At 35.7% G+C, this 16,480-nt stretch overlaps 2 protein-coding genes across 2 annotated transcripts in view; one reads left to right on the top strand and one right to left on the bottom strand.

Annotated features, from left to right (window-relative positions):
• Positions 1 to 6,838: 6,838 nt before the first annotated feature.
• On the bottom strand, positions 6,839 to 7,558 carry LOC132725015 (uncharacterized). Its single transcript, XM_060710010.1, has one exon. It carries the CDS (start codon positions 7,556 to 7,558, stop codon positions 6,839 to 6,841), a length of 720 nt encoding a protein of 239 aa, XP_060565993.1.
• A 7,337-nt stretch (positions 7,559 to 14,895) lies between these two features.
• Positions 14,896 to 16,480, top strand: part of LOC132724948 (uncharacterized) — a 50,743-nt gene continuing 49,158 nt past the window's right edge. Inside the window, exon 1 of the mRNA XM_060709950.1 lies at positions 14,896 to 15,073. Coding sequence (XP_060565933.1) covers positions 15,007 to 15,073 — 67 coding nt within the window. The 5' untranslated portion in view covers positions 14,896 to 15,006. The remainder of the gene's footprint in view (positions 15,074 to 16,480) is intronic.

Here is a 16,480-nt window from a genome sequence, read left to right on the forward strand (position 1 = left end):
TAGTTTTAAAACTCCTATTCTGTTCTATTCTATTATGGAAGGTACCGAGTTGTTGTCAGGAATTCATTTGGACATAATACCCACTATTATGAAGTGCGGGAAAAGGGTAAAAAGTTGTTACTGTTTTGATTCTTCAAACATCAATTGAAAATTCTTAAATATCTACTTTTTCTAAAAAGTAAAATATTTCAATGCAGTAAAGCACACGATGCTATGATTTTCGTTTCTCAAAAATATATGATTGACATGATTGATGTTCTGTTACAATTTCTTATTTTTGTTTGTTTGGGTTTTACGTCACACCGACACAGTATATTCCTCGTAGGAGCAGCTCAAGCAAATTTGGATAAATAACGGCAAAGCATGTGATGAGCAAACACATGGGGAAAGATTTGCTTTACATATGTTTCTTTTGGTTCCTAATTAACTCAATCAAGTATATCTGATTACCGCCCTTGTTAAGTCTATTTGCGTAAGAACGCGATTTCCTCTGTAATATATATCGATCTAAATATTGTGATGTTTTTGGGGGAAGGAAAGATAGCCGTTGTTCGAACCTAGAGGGAAAACTCCGACCTGTGGGTGCCTTGATAGAATAATTTCAGATAAACTACAAAGAGCTTGTTTTAAGAACAAAAATTATTTATTTTATTAAGTAATCTAAAGATGTGTAGTAAGATGAAGTAGAATCTATAAATAAATTATCAATAAAATGATGACTGTTAGTTATTGTTAGTAAAAGTAAATGTAAGTAAATGTTAGTAAATGTTAGTTACATTCGTTCCATCATGAACTCCAATTCAGAAAATAGAATCTACTAGGTGATGAAATGAAGCTCAGCTCTTGTAAGTTGTATCTAGTGTAGATGCCTAGTATCAACTTGTCGTAGATCTATAACGTTTAACTGAGGATTCCTTTTAATTAACCAAGTAAATAGAAACTAAGTAAAATGGTTAGACTTAAATGATCTCTCCAGTGACCGAATCCAGTAAGCCCAAGGATAACGCCGTACCGGCAATATATTGAAATTCCCGGCGTTAGGAACTTGTATATTATTGGGCACCTAAGCACAGCTAACGCTCTCATCCACTCAGATTGCGGAACGTCCATTTTGGCGCCAAAGCCCTCCATATCGACCAATGGCTAGCCGTTCGACTCATACATCTAAAAGAAATAGATCCGAACAGGCCACGACGATTTCCAATAAAATCCCCATACCTGGTTGTCTAAGTAACCGATATTATTAACCTAATTTAGTACTTTTTAACCTTAACATTCTGTTCTGGAATTGATTAAGATTTTAGACAAAACCAAACATGCACTGTGACGTCACTATTGACACAAAATGAAAGTAAATTAAGTTTGCATTTCCTTATAGAAATAAAGAGTCACCATGCATGTCATCAAATATTTGTAAAAGGTATATTGTCACTGAAATATATAGTTTGTATACATGCATTTATTGCATTATATCCGTTAATTATAAATATGATAATACGAAATGTCATTAGTTTTCACGATCTGTCAAATTTTGCCGGTGTTTTAAAAGCAGCTTTCTCTGCATACCCTGAGTATCACATACCCAGTAAAACTTATCAATGTTATGGTTTTAAGTGTTTAAAGCATTTGTAATTTATAACGATGTGTTACATGTGTAAGAAAGAGTTCTATAACTGTAAACAAGGGGGGTATTCATATTACACTCTCCCCACCTTAGTTAAAGTAATCCTCCTGGATTACAAACTTCAGTTCCTTAGAAATAACTTTAAAAATAAGAAACAAACAATTGTACACATTTAAAACCATCTAAAAATTTGTAAAAGGCAAAAATTTTAAACATATAAATTTAAATTACAGTAATGTAAAAACAATAAATACTTTTGAGCAGAATCAAATTTCAGGCAAATGTCTCAGGGTAATTCAAAGGGAAAAAAAATTAATAAACCAATTTATATTAGTTTTTTTTACCCCCACCATTCTAAAAACAACATCATTTTTTTATAAAATTTCAAAAAACTAACATTTTTTTTTAAAATTTTCCCACTTTCACGCCCTTTCCTCCAGTATTTTGATTATATAAACCGTTCGGTCCAACGCTGGGGGTTTTTTTCCAAGGATTTAACATAGCCCAGGCTTTTGTTGAGTCGGGGATCTAAACCTTTTAAAATTTCCCCTTTAATACGAAAGTTTATATTCCCCCAAATTTTGTCGGGAAAATCTTTAAAACTTTCACAAAGTACTTGCCAAGGGTTTAAACCTGGCCGCCCAAGCATTTAAAAAGGAAAATTTTTGTCACATAGTAATTTGTTAGATATGACCGGGAATTCAACATTATTTTTCCTTTCCAGACATAACGCCATTTGTTCCATCGCAAAGAGCCGATTTTCCGGTGTCAACTCCCGCCAATTCCTGGGTGGCCACTTCATCTGTACATCGCCAACGTCTATCTTAATTTCTCTCGACCAAATCCTTCTACCAGGGGGACAAAGAGGCATCACACCAGTCAACAAAAGTTTCGTTGCCCTGCTTCGCAATGTTGATGGTGAATCGTTTAATTCACTGACAGATGATGACCCTGATGAAGAACTACTTGTTGAAAACAAGTCTTCGTCTTCCGGGCTCCCATGTCCTACTTTTATGTCCCGTATACCTCCCCTAGCACTAACTCCTTTGTCCTGTTTATCCTCTTGCTCTTTATCCCCCTTACTGCCTGATTCACTTTCAGCGCTCCCCAAAACGTCTCCCCTAATCCCATCACCTATACTGTCCTTTGATTTAACGTAAGTCCCTGTGTTTAACTCTTTTTCCAAATCGTCTGAGTCAAGTATAGGAAGAAACTCCCCTGTCCTATAATTTAAACGCATTGATATGTCTACATTTTCTCCAACAGTCAAACAATTCCCGTCTCCTTCCTCTGGTCCAACTCTGCCTTTTTCTGTATCCTTCATTTCTCCTAATAATGACTTAACCGCCGCTTCTGTTTCGTTCCTTTCCTCAACCACTTCACAGTCGAACTCATAAAATCTTCTGTCTTCTGTCTCTGGTCGGTCTGCATCTCCCCTTTCTGATAGTGTTATGATTTCTTTTTCTACTTTGTCCTTCGTTTTTGTTCATGTCAGTATCCATTTTCTCTTGTCTGTCTACATCTAATGCACGTTGTTTATTGTTGTTTGCGTCTTTTTCCCAATGTTTTCTGTTCTTTATCAACTTTTTCTAATGTCTTTTGTTTCTTGTTAATGTCATTTTCTATGCAGTCTGTATATCTCTTTTCTCTTCCACTGTTGCAAGCTTTCTCTTCCTTTCTATTTGTCATTCTACCAGGCCGTTCACTACTAACTGATCTACCCCTACGATCCTTTTTCTTTGAACACTCCTCCCCATCCTTCCAACCTTTGTTTAACCTGTCTAACCTTTCCTTTTTATCATCAAATCCCTCTGCCCAATTTCGGAACTCCTTCCTGATAGAATATGCCAATTCACTTCCATATGCGGTAACCGACTCAGTGACCTTTGCATAATCTATAGGCTTCAATGCAAAGTAAAACCCTGCCTGACGGGAAAACATCTCTTTGCTCCTCCATGCCTCATCAGTGTGAGCACTACCCCTGACATGACTTTCTTAGTCTGAGATTCTAGTGAATGTCTTCTTCTTTCCGGGACACCATGGACATACTACTGTCAGACACCGGTGGGCAGAACCAATAAGATGCGACTTCAGAGCTCCCCAGGTGCGGAACATCGCAGGACAAAGCCAACATGATTCCCTGTAAAGAACGCCTTCTGTTAGTTCTGTTAGTTATATATTTTCATTTCTTTAAGGACACACAATGAAACATTTATTGATTTAATTTTGTAACTGCAAAGAAAAATTTAGGTTGGCCACCCACAGGAGTTGCGTCGAAGACTATACCTGCTCTGCTAAAAAAAACGCGGAAGACTCCGTTGGGAAGAATTTATGTTTCCGATATTTTGTATTTATTCAAGTTTTATAAAAAGGTTTTTATGTTTACATATGTTGCCTGTTGAACATAAATAAAAATTTAACACAATTTTACATATGTTGTCTGTTGAACACATATACATTTATTTTATTCATTTACTGTTATGTTTTACATAGTTCTATGCATAAATTAACTGTGATATTTTTTATTTTTACATTTGTATTGTTTATTAACATATATCTATAACACAAAAATCAAATTCGCGAACACGTGACCAATTCCTTAAACTATCTATCCTACATGTCATAACGTTGTTTCTCCTTTCTAACCCAACTAGGGACCTTATTACCACAGTAGGGATATAATCTATCAATGTGACAAGCTTTTGGTTTGCCAGTTGAAGTCCGTTTTACCATACAAACCAAATCGTCTACAGTCCTTGTCACTATGAACGGTCCTTTCCATTTGTTGACGAGTTTCGAGCTGACTCCGACTTTCCTCGTTGGGTCGTGTAGCCAAACCAACTGCCCTTGCGAATATGCATTGCGTTTCCGAGATTTGCAGTCATAATGCTTCTTTTGGTATCTAGCTGCAACCTTAGAATTTGTCCCTAGCAATATCATGACATGTTTTCAGTTTGTCTTCAAGATTCAACACATTCTCACTTAAGTCTGAATTGTTTGCCGGGTTTAGGACGGCCGATAAATTCATGCATTGGTAACGTGATCTCTCGACCAAACACCATCTTATTTGGACTAAATTTTTGAACTACTACGCGGAGAGGCTACGGTAGGCCATCATTACTTGTTGAAGGTAAGTGTCCCAGCAATTTTGTTGATCAATGCAATATGCTTTCAGCATCGAAATCAGAGTTTTATTAAAAACCTCAATTAATCCATTGGCCTGGGGCCGTATGGATGTAGCATGTGTCTTTTCTATATCTAAAAGCTTGCATAGTTTTTCCATAAGTTTCGACTCAAAACATTTTCCTTGGTCCGTATATATCTGTAAAGGCACGCCAAATCGGCATATGTACGTTTCAACAAGTGCTTTAAGCAACCGTTTTTTGATTCTATGTCATGTAAAGCAACACTTTCAGTCCATTTTGTGAACCAGTCAGCCATGACAAGGATGTACTTGTTTCCATTTGTTGTAACCGGAAGTGGTCCAAGAATATCCATCATTGGCCTCTCTCCTGGTTCCCCAACAAAGTATTGTCCAAGAGGAGCCTTATTCGCAGTTCTTGATAATTTAGCTGCTGCACATTTGTCACATTCTTGACAATATATTTTAACAGTATCAACCATCCCCGGCCAATAGAATGATTGTCTGATCTTTCCAAGTGTTTTCTCTATGCCGAAATGTCCATTGCATTTGGTGTCGTGGTGATGTCTAATAACATCGCGTTGTCTATCCTTTGGGGTAACCAGTTGATAAATTTGGTCTCCATCGTCAGTTTCGAATCTCCGATATAGCAAGTCGCAAACTATTTTCAATCGATCCCATTGCCGCCATAATGTTTTCAAATCAGAGGAATAAGCAGAAATGTCAGTCCAAGCTGGTCTTTGTTTACCATCCTGCAAAGGCCATTTTTATCTTCGCTATGTCTAAATCTTGAGTTTGGCTGATTGATAAATCAATAGGGTCCCATCCGTCTAAGAGAAAGTGATTGTTTGACAATGCAGATGATGCATCCTGTGTCTGACTTCTGGTAGAGATCCTGATATGTTCTTCCTTGTATTCATCTGACGGTTTGTTATATTTTTCTCAAATCTTGTATCTCTTGTTGGTGTTTACATGATTTACATGGCCTTCTGGAGAGAGCATCTGCATTTGCATGGCTCTTCCCACTTCGGTGTACTACGGTTAAATTATACGTATTCAATTCCTGTAGCCATCGAGCAACTTTGTCCTGTTGGAACTTTTAAGGATCTCATCCAACTGACAGCTGCATTATCAGTCCTTAAAAGTACTTCCTGGCCATACAGATAACTGTGGAAATGTTTCAAAGCCACCACAACTGCTAGCATTTCTTTTCTGGTTACACAGTAAGACTTTTCATGCACATTCATGGCTTTGCTCAAATACGCAATTACTCTTTCTTTACCATCTTGCATTTGACTTAGCACAGCTCCAGATGAAGTATCAGAAGAATCAGTATCAAGTATAAATGGTTGCACCTAATACCGGATATGCAAGTATAGGCGTTGTAGTCAGTGCATTTTTCAACTGGTCGAATGACTCCTGACACTCGTCTGTCCAAATAAACCTACTGCTTTTCTCACAGAGCTTTGTGCAACGGTCTAGCCACGTTGGAAAAGCCTTTAACAAACTTTCTGTAATAAGAAGCTAACCCAAGAAAACTGCGCATTTCCTTGCTGTTCCTTGGTGTAGGCCAATCATGCACAGCCTTGATTTTCTCAGGGTCCGTTTCAATGCCCTCCTCTGATACGACATGGCCAAGGAAACGTACAGATTTTTGGAAGAATACACATTTTGATGGTTTAAGCTTTAGTTTTGCCTCGCGAAGTCTTTCGAAAACATGCTCTAGACGACATAAACATTGATCAACCGATTCCCTAGGAGTTATTATATCATCCATGTATAGAAGAGATTCAACCCACTGAATTCCTCTTAAAACTGTTTCCATTAGCCTTTGGAAAGTCGATGGTGAATTAACAAGACCAAATGGCATGACACGAAAATGAAATAAACCTTGGCTACTTGTAGAAAATGCTGTCTTCATTTTGTCTTCTTCTTCCATTTCTATTTGCCAGAAACCACTACAAAGGTCCATGGTGTTGAACCATTTGGAACCAGAAAGAGAATCAAGACAATCATCTACCCTTGGTATTGGATATGCATCTTGAACAGTCACTTCATTTAGTTTTCGGTAATCAATGCAGAAATCTAGTTGAGTCGTCCTTTTTCGACACAAGTACAATTGGCGAGGACCAAGGGCTGTTCGAAGGCTCGATTATTCCTCTGTCAAGCATTTTGTTTACTTCCTCAGCTTCAGTATCACGTTTTCCATAAGGTTGTCTTCTAACTGATTGTCGTATGGGTGGGGAACTTCCTGTGTTGATCTTATGTTTTACCATATTAGTACATCCAAGGTCATCAGAACCTTTCGAAAAGACGTCTTGATATTTGTAGAGCAATGTCGCAATTTTTTCCTTGTCACTTTCTTCCAAATGTTCTTTCCCTTTGTCAAACATTGACTTAATATGATCCGGTAATATATCTTCCTTGGCTTTTACTTGATCTTTACTCCCGCTGTACATTATTGCAGCACATGTAAGAGTTTTGTCATTGTCAAAATCCATGTCTCCTGATACTTCCTGTGTAGGATAACACTGACCTATTTCTTGACCACTTTTCAAAGTATACACAGCCTCACTCTCATTCATAACTCCTATGAATGCCTCAATTTGATGGGGATCTAATAATCCATTGATTATCTTTACTTCATCTATTTGTTCACCTTTTGTCTCACTTATAAACGCAACTTCAGGAAGCATTTGGTGTCTCAATATTCTCACTGGCACTAGCATGCATGTGTTTGATGGCACTTGTATGTCACTTTTAACAGTAACTCTACATACTAATGTTATCATCCTTCATCATCCTACATTGTATTTTATGTCCACTTCTAGTACCAAGCTCCAGCGTTTCAAGGTCCCAATGTTTGATATTTCCCATTATAAAATCTTGTCCCAAGAGGCCTGGCAATGATATATCACATACGATAAAAGTCATTTTAACTCTGAATGGTCCAAACCCTATTTCTACCTCTATATGGCCATGTATTGTGATATTTGTTCCATTCACTGATTGAACATTAATTTTCCTTCTATCAAGTGGATATGTTTCCTTCTCCTTTCCCATTGTCATTTTGTTTTTTTAGGGTATCCAAAAAAATGAAAAAGCGGCCCCCTTTTCAAGCCGAAAGTCTATTTTGATTTTTTGTTTATGGAAACCCCCATATATAAATCCATTTTTCCCGAAAAATTTTTTAAAATCCTACCTGGGCCCAAATTTTTAATGGCAAAGTTTTTTTTGTTTTAATGTTGTTTTACAATGACTATCGATTTCCCCCCCATCCAACCTTTGCATCTCAAAAGACGCTAACGAATGACGGGTTGAAAATTTTCCCCCGGTTCCTTAGGGGGGGTTTTTTTGTAAACCAAATTTTTTGAGGGCATTGTCTCCAAAAAAGATCCCTGGCCCCACATGTAAAAACCCCAACTGTCCCTTTTTAGGCTTCCTATCAAGTTGTTCTTCAAGTTTAACCAGGCCCGTGCCTCTATCCCTGTTTAGGGCTCCTTTTATTAGTCTAAGTTCTTGTGTCTTCTTTTAAGTCTGCAGGTTTGACATCTCTAAATTTTTCTGAGACTACACCTCTTATCAATCCTGCAGAGGTGGTTGCTCTCCCTAGAACATCCTCGTATCGTTCGACTATTTCTACTGCTTCCCTGATTGTTCTACAACTTTTATCCATCAGTCAACACCTCATTTCCGGTGAAAAGCTCTTGTAGAAATGCTCCAGTGCTAGCATCTCTTGCGCCACTGGGTCAAGTGACACATATTCTTTTTGAGCATACAGCCTAATCTCATCTCCAAACTCGGCAACTGTTTCATTCTTTTGTCTAGTACGTGTCTGAATTCTGGATAGCCATCGGTTAGCCTGTCTTTTGCTACCAAATCTTTGTTCCAGATGATTAGTAAGAACTTGGTATGACCTTTTTTCTTGATGTGCTAATGAGCTATAATGAAGCCTGTCCTGTCCCTTAAGTGCTGTTGCTAGGTAAAGAAGCTTCTCTTTGTCCGACAATTCTGCAAGTTCTGCACAGTCCTCAAAGTAGACCTGGTATAAATCCCACTCTTCTTCCCCAGTATAAGGATCAGGCTTTATATTTGGTGCATGGCGTCGTACATAATGTTCCCTGGGAATGTAGGCATGGTCTCTTTCATCACCCACATCTACAGACTCATCATTCCCACCTGGATGATTCATATTGAAATTGACTTCAGAATCCGAATCATGTTGATCTGCCATACTTGAAAATAATTATTTGAGCTTCTGGTAAATAAAGATATGAAGAAATAATAAAAGAAAATACAAAGTTTTTTTTGTTTTTTTTTTAAGTCTCGTGTATTATGTAAGATATGCTTAATTCGGATCCGAACAGGTGTGCGGAAATGAACGGGTGTACGGCGTCGAACAGGTCCACGGACCCGAACGAACAGGTGTACGGAATCGAACGGGTGTACGGCGTCGAACAGGTCTACGGATCCGAACAGGTGTACGGAATCGAACGGGTGTACGGCGTCGAACAGGTGCGCGGATCCGAACAGGTGCACGGCGTCGAACAGGTCTACGGATCCGAACAGGTGCACGGAATCGAACGGGTGTACGGCGTCGAACAGGTGCGCGGATCCGAACAGGTGTACGGAATCGAACGGGTGTGTGGATCCAAACAGGTGTGCGACGTCGAACGGGTCTAGAACCTTTTACTCCAAAGTTATCTCTCTAGCTGTGTTCTTCTATCCTCCCAGTCCAAAATTATCTCTACGTCCAAAATTGGTCCGTAATTTTGAAAATATATCAAAATCCCACTTCTCTGACACCAGTGTGATGTTTTTTTTGGGGGAAGGAAAGATAGCCGTTGTTCGAGCCTAGAGGGAAAACTCCGACCTGTGGGTGCCTTGATAGAATAATTTCAGATAAACTACAAAGAGCTTGTTTTAAGAACAAAAATGATTTATTTTATTAAGTAATCTAAAGATGTGTAGTAAGATGAAGTAGAATCTATAAATAAATTATCAATAAAATGATGACTGTTAGTTATTGTTAGTAAAAGTAAATGTTAGTAAATGTTAGTAAATGTTAGTTACATTCGTTCCATCATGAACTTCAATTCAGAAAATAGTAGGTGATGAAATAAAGCTCAGCTCTTGTAAGTTGTATCCAGTGTAGATGCCTAGTATCAACTTGTCGTAGATCTATAACGTTTAACTGAGGATTCCTATTAATTAACCAAGTAAAAAGAAACTAACTAAAATGGTTAGACTTAAATGATCTCTCCAGTGACCGAATCCAGTAAGCCCAAGGATAACGCCGTACCGGCAATATATTGAAATTCCCGGCGTTAGGAACTTGTATATTATTGGGCACCTAAGCACAGCTATCGCTCTCATCCACTCAGATTGCGTAACGTCCATTTTGGCGCCAAAGCCCTCCATATCGACCAATGGCTAGCCGTTCGACTAATACATCTAAAAGAAATAGATCCGAACAGGCCACGACGATTTCCAATAAAATCCCCATACCTGGTTGTCTAAGTAACCGATATTATTTACCTAATTTAGTACTTTTTAACCTTAACATTCTGTTCTGGAATTGATTAAGATTTTAGACAAAACCAAACATGCACTGTGACGTCACTATTGACACAAAATGAAAGTAAATTAAGTTTGCATTTCCTTATAGAAATAAAGAGTCACCATGCATGTCATCAAATATTTGTAAAAGGTATATTGCCACTGAAATATATAGTTTGTATACATGCATTTATTGCATTATATCCGTTAATTATAAATATGATAATACGAAATGTCATTAGTTTTCACGATCTGTCAAATTTTGCCGGTGTTTTAAAAGCAGCTTTCTCTGCATACCCTGAGTATCACATACCCAGTAAAACTTATCAATGTTATGGTTTTAAGTGTTTAAAGCATTTGTAATTTATAATGATGTGTTACATGTGTAAGTAAGAGTTCTATAACTGTAAACAAGGGGAGGGGGTATTCATATTACAATGTAATTAAAATTAGCTAGAAGTTGATAAAACACATAGATACTTATGTGTTTCTCAAAATATAGAGATACATCAAATAGGAGGAAGAATATCCGCCTACAAAACGTATCATATAGACAATATCAAACTATTTAAACGCTTTCCGCCACAGACACTTTGGGTGTGGAGCTCAAAATGCCTTTAAAATCCAAATAAAATGTATATTTGTCAATCCCAGCACATGTTCTGATCAATTTTACCAAAAAAAATAATATAAGCCGTTTTGAAAAAATCATTTTTCAACATCTATAATAATACACAAGATGAAAATGTTCCTCGGAATAAATATATATGATCAGTACATGTGCTTGGATTGACAAATATACATTTTATTTGCATTTTAAAGGCGTTTTGAGTTCCATACCCCAAGAGTCTGTGCTTTCCGCGTGATTAGTTATTGCTTATAATGGACAAATCATTTCTAAAAGAAAAGCGTCAAGGTTATCATCGTTAAAAACCGGATAAGGATATAATTAAATATCACAAATAGCTATGTAAGTATATCCCTTACACTCTCGTATGTATCATGCACAGGCCGTTATGAATACTCTGAATTAAGGTAACAGTATACATCCATTTTATATTTCAACGGTGTAAAATCTTGTCTTAACTCTGTGATTAAAACAAAACTAGTGTTTTTAGAAAACTTCCACCCAATCTTGAATTTTGAACCTCAACCTAAGCGCTCTTGATGCTGTTGATTCTGTTCAGTTCAGTCAAATGCCTATTGTATTTCAATATTCAAAGCCTCTCCCTTTGATTTTTGGACCATTGGTAATTTAACGTTCTTTTACACTTTGCCTTTAAATTCCATTGCGTCGAAAAAGAGCACAGGGAAGGTTTATACAGAGACACCCACTAAGGTTCAACCTGCATGTGCTTACAGGCACACCTTGAAGTTTATAGGGCTGTGAGAAAAAATACCAAACAACATCTGCAAACATAAGAAGCTAATTTAAGAAAAGAGTAAACTCTGTTTTTTCTTATCTGTTCAGCTTTTATTAAGAAAAACAATATGGCTAGCTTATTAAATGTATTTACTGTACTATAAGTTTTAAAATGTTTCAAAGTTATTTATTATTATTCCAGTACCTTAAAGCTTAAATGCCAATGAATAAACATAGCCCAGTAAATTATGACATTGAAATAACATATTACAACACTTCCATCGGCATTTTATTTATATCCATTTTATAATGTCCAGAATTAATGTACGTATCTAGTAAACAATCTTGATACTTAATAACAATATAAAAAACAATATGATGTAGCAAAAACAGGGCACTATTCAGAGAAAGGCAGTTTATACATATTTATGTTATTAACGTGAGAAAATAAAAGGTCGCTTCTAGGGAATTTAGTAGAAAGTTTCATGGCTTTACATTAAGATTGTGTCAAGCATACATTTTTAATTCCTTTGTTTCATCCTTATTGTTTTACTTTCAGATGAATTGCAGTAGTTTTTGTAAAGTCACTATAATTCAATTGAATACAGAAAATAACATCATTTTAGCTTGTGTATTCCCTTTTAAGTTTTGAACAGGAATTAATCATTTCATAATGTTATTCAAGAGAATTATTCAGTAAAGTTATCACTTCAAGAAATATATAGATATTTGATTTTGACATACATGTACAACTTTACTTAAATGTGAGTTTTAAATCTACTATTTTACATTTTCCTTTCAAAATACGTCTTGTTTGTTGGTGATTCTATATGGAAGAGAAGTTATAGGTGAGTGTCTGCTTAAAACATCAGCATGTTCGATAACTAAACAAAAGGATAGCATCAAATTGTAATAAACATATACATTCCGTTAAAATAGTTTGAACAAGAAACGTAATCCAGTGTTAAAAATAATTTTATAGATTTTGTCATTTGATTTAACGAACGATCCACAAATAAAAAGGCTTCAAATTGATAGCATTCTTTGCTTTTTGATCCTTTGCATGCGTGTTATAAATTTTATCTTAACACCGATCGTCCGCCATTTTGGAGGGATATGAAAATATTGAGAACAAAGGAATACAAAGTAAAATCGAGGTATTATGATAAATAAAGACTTATTGACGTAAAATTGTCAACAGTTACATCAACAGCAAATAAATTAATGTATAGAGACAGATTAAAAACAGTTGAACGGGTAAGATATGATAATCGGGAGATGTGAAAATAATCATTACGAACTGAAATCGTTTTCCGAGACCAACTGTAACTTTCCTAAAATTGTGAACTATCTGATTTTTACACATAGTCCGTACACAGCCGATGATTTGAAATGTAATAAAGAGTTAGATGCTTATAATTAATTCCTGTATGGATGGGTCTCATGTTTGACAACAACAAACATGTTGTGAGAGAGAAATGTTTTGTTATAACATCGTTGATATTTATCTTGGAACATTATAAATATAAGTAATGAATAGTGATCGTGAATATTGCTTGCATATTAAATGGTATTTATTAAAACAAGTTATATTTTGTAACATTTGGCCAGAGACACTAGATACCACAATATATTATTATATGTCTCTGGTCATGGCAAATTCTTTTTTTTTACATACTGTATGAATTTGTGTGTGTCTTGCATGCATGTTCTGTGATATATAAGTCCATGAAAGGCGTCAAGCCACACACGTATACATATAAGTGCCTTTGACATCTTATAATTTTAATAGCAATTTAATTTAATATATTAAACCTAATCTCTATGATTATTTACATTTTAGGTTTTACATTCCCAGAGATTGCGAGAAAAGTCGTCGAATGCTTTGGTTACAACAGAGTCAAATGGGAAAATTCTTGCTTCACATTGTGACTGCATGACAGGTATTGGTGAAGTATGTTTACATGTAGCCTCCATTCTGTTTACCATTGTGGGGACTGGTCATGTGCGCAACTCTCGAACTGTGACACAGGAGCCAGCTTACTGGCTACTTTCCACATCAGAAAGAAAGTGAATTATTCAGAGACCAGGCACATAAACTTTACTTCAGCGAAAACACTTATAAAACATTTGAAACTTTTCGCCAAGGCTCGTTCCCGATGGAACCGATCACCCTCGGGTTGGGATTTCCCTATCCTCTATCTAACCACATGATAGATTCTATTATTCTCAACTTGTCAACAAACATGTATATCAACTTGGATTTCAAGGATGCACACATATTCTCAATCCCACTGTCTATGAAACTGAAATTAATTTAAACTAATAAAATGACTAAAATTAAACACATTTTAACGCTAACAAAATGATCTGAACAGACTCGGATATTTTTCAAATTTTTCCCAGCGAAGTCTTGATGTAAATTCGCCAACCACAAACGCCTTCTTTCTTCCGACAATACACCCATATACCATGTTAACAGTGCACTTTCGATATAAGCTACATAACTAACCGAGGTATATCGAGTGAAAAAATACGAATTGTTTCCCTTATCTTCTATTAAAATCGATATCTCTTATGCTTAAACAATACAAATTAAGCCTTTTTAAACCGCTAGTTTGTTGAGATGTTCGATTTTAAAATTTATTACATCAATGGAAAGCGTTGGATTTTAGCTTCGTCCAAGTATATACTTCAACACATCTATTTAAATAAACTGTTTAACCTACCATATGCCTAGCTGTTTTACATTGAGACACGCAGATAGGAATAATTTGCCTGTCGTCTGCTAGTTCGGAAGGTGTTTATTTCTCCCCTTCAAGGACAATCGATAATACTGTTTGTCATTATCCCTATAAGATCTATTATGACATCCAAAAACACTCGACAATAGTTTTACCATTTTCAATTAATATCAATTGTTAGCACGTGTTTACACTTTGCCGTCTTCTGACAATTATTCGGGTCATGACCTTATCTTTAATATGGCGACCGGCCTATCGATTACGTAATCTGCAAACATAAAGCAATATACCTTTTATGTCAACCGACATGAAAACATTCAATGTTTTGTATTATCATATTAATGATGTATAACTTGTTTACAAGGTCATCTCAGTATAAGATATCGTTCAAGCTTGTTTTAGTTGCGCGTATTATCTAACCTTAACTTTTGGCAACATAAATAGATGGGTATTTCCAAAATGCTTATTTAAGAATATGAATCACGAAAGAAATATTTTCATTTTCGTTTTCGTTGTGAAGAAAATTAGAATTTATGTGCATTTAGCATAAGTTGTGATAATAGAGAGGTACAAAATGATTTGGCAGATATTAGCGATAGCTACATTATTAACTATATGTGCAAGATTTAATTTGACTACAGGTAAGGCTAATGCTTTTTTTTTTCTTAAATAGATGTTTTCTAAAACTCGAAAATATGGGTTCTCCCATCTAATCTATGGGTACAACACACTTTTTCAGTTTCATGGTACATTATCATTCACAATAGGGTAATCAAAGCGTTGCGTCTATTGTCGATATATATTGTATTAACAAATTCACGGCGATAATGGATATTGTCAAAAAATATGATAAACGAGATCAACAAGGAAATGCGGCGTTCAATGCAAACCCTAGAGCTGGTATATTATTATGTCACTTTCACCTTATGTATTATCTACCTATAAACTTTAAAACTACAATTATATAAATCACCTCGTCAAAGGCAACACTTGAATTTTATAATAACATTGGAACAAGTGTGCGCCTAATGATTACTTAAGCTAGAATTATTCCAGGGATGTTAATTTGTACAATACTTGATACCGCCGAGCTTTGTATAATTTATGTGCCTAAGGATGATATAAAATATCAACTGTGGAAATTTTACTCATAAGGCGATATTCGATCTGTACACAGTCTTGATTCAGTTCTGCAGATGTTTCGAATTCAGTGATCTACTTTTCCATGAATGACTAACCTGCTTTCGGTGCACTCTACGAAAAGTTTGTTTTGCTCGTTTGTACACTAGGAATAGAGACTCAATTTTTCTTGGTCATCCAGCATGCATCCATTTTTTTCACGAGTATTTTGGGAAAGATTGAAGCTTTTTTTTGTAATTAATTCTTTTGATGTTATTTTCATGGCCGACCAATAATCATACATTGTTGATTAATTTCACCATTGCTTATAATCGGTTAAAATCGGGCTTCTATGAGTTGTTCTGAGCCTTTAAGTCTTTCAGAGTATCTTCTTTTCCAATTTATATGAATTCGAATATTTGCTTCGATATCTACTGAAACGTAACATAAATATGCTTAAAGACGCTTTAGTGTTTGTTTCTACGAATTGAAACATTGCACAGAAAATATGTAAATCCTGTAAAATGGTTAACTTTTTCATCATTTGTTTCATAGACTCCATACTTTATGGAGTTTCGTATGACAATTGATCTGATAATTCCTGATTGTTGTTTTATTGTAAATAAGATATTTTTCTTTTTCATTACTGTTATTCCTACATATGTAAGGTCAGTTTGGCATACTGTGCCTTGGTTAGTTGAAGAGTCCTCTTGAAACAGTTTTTCACAATCCTGTGTAATACTAAGCAAGGTCCTGAATGCATCGGCTTTTCTGTTTCTATCTTTTTTGTCGCTGAAAATCAGTGACAAGATATGGTGATGTTAAGTGTTTTGACCCAATATTTACTGTAAGTCTCTTTTTCATATAAAGCTGCTTTCCTCCCAGAAAAATAAAGAGTTACGTTTTTAATCAATTTACTTTATCAAATT

Source organism: Ruditapes philippinarum, unplaced genomic scaffold (genome assembly GCF_026571515.1).
Source record: "Ruditapes philippinarum isolate M1 unplaced genomic scaffold, ASM2657151v2 ctg5474_1_1_1_1, whole genome shotgun sequence".
Classification (NCBI taxonomy): Eukaryota; Metazoa; Mollusca; class Bivalvia; order Venerida; family Veneridae; genus Ruditapes; species Ruditapes philippinarum.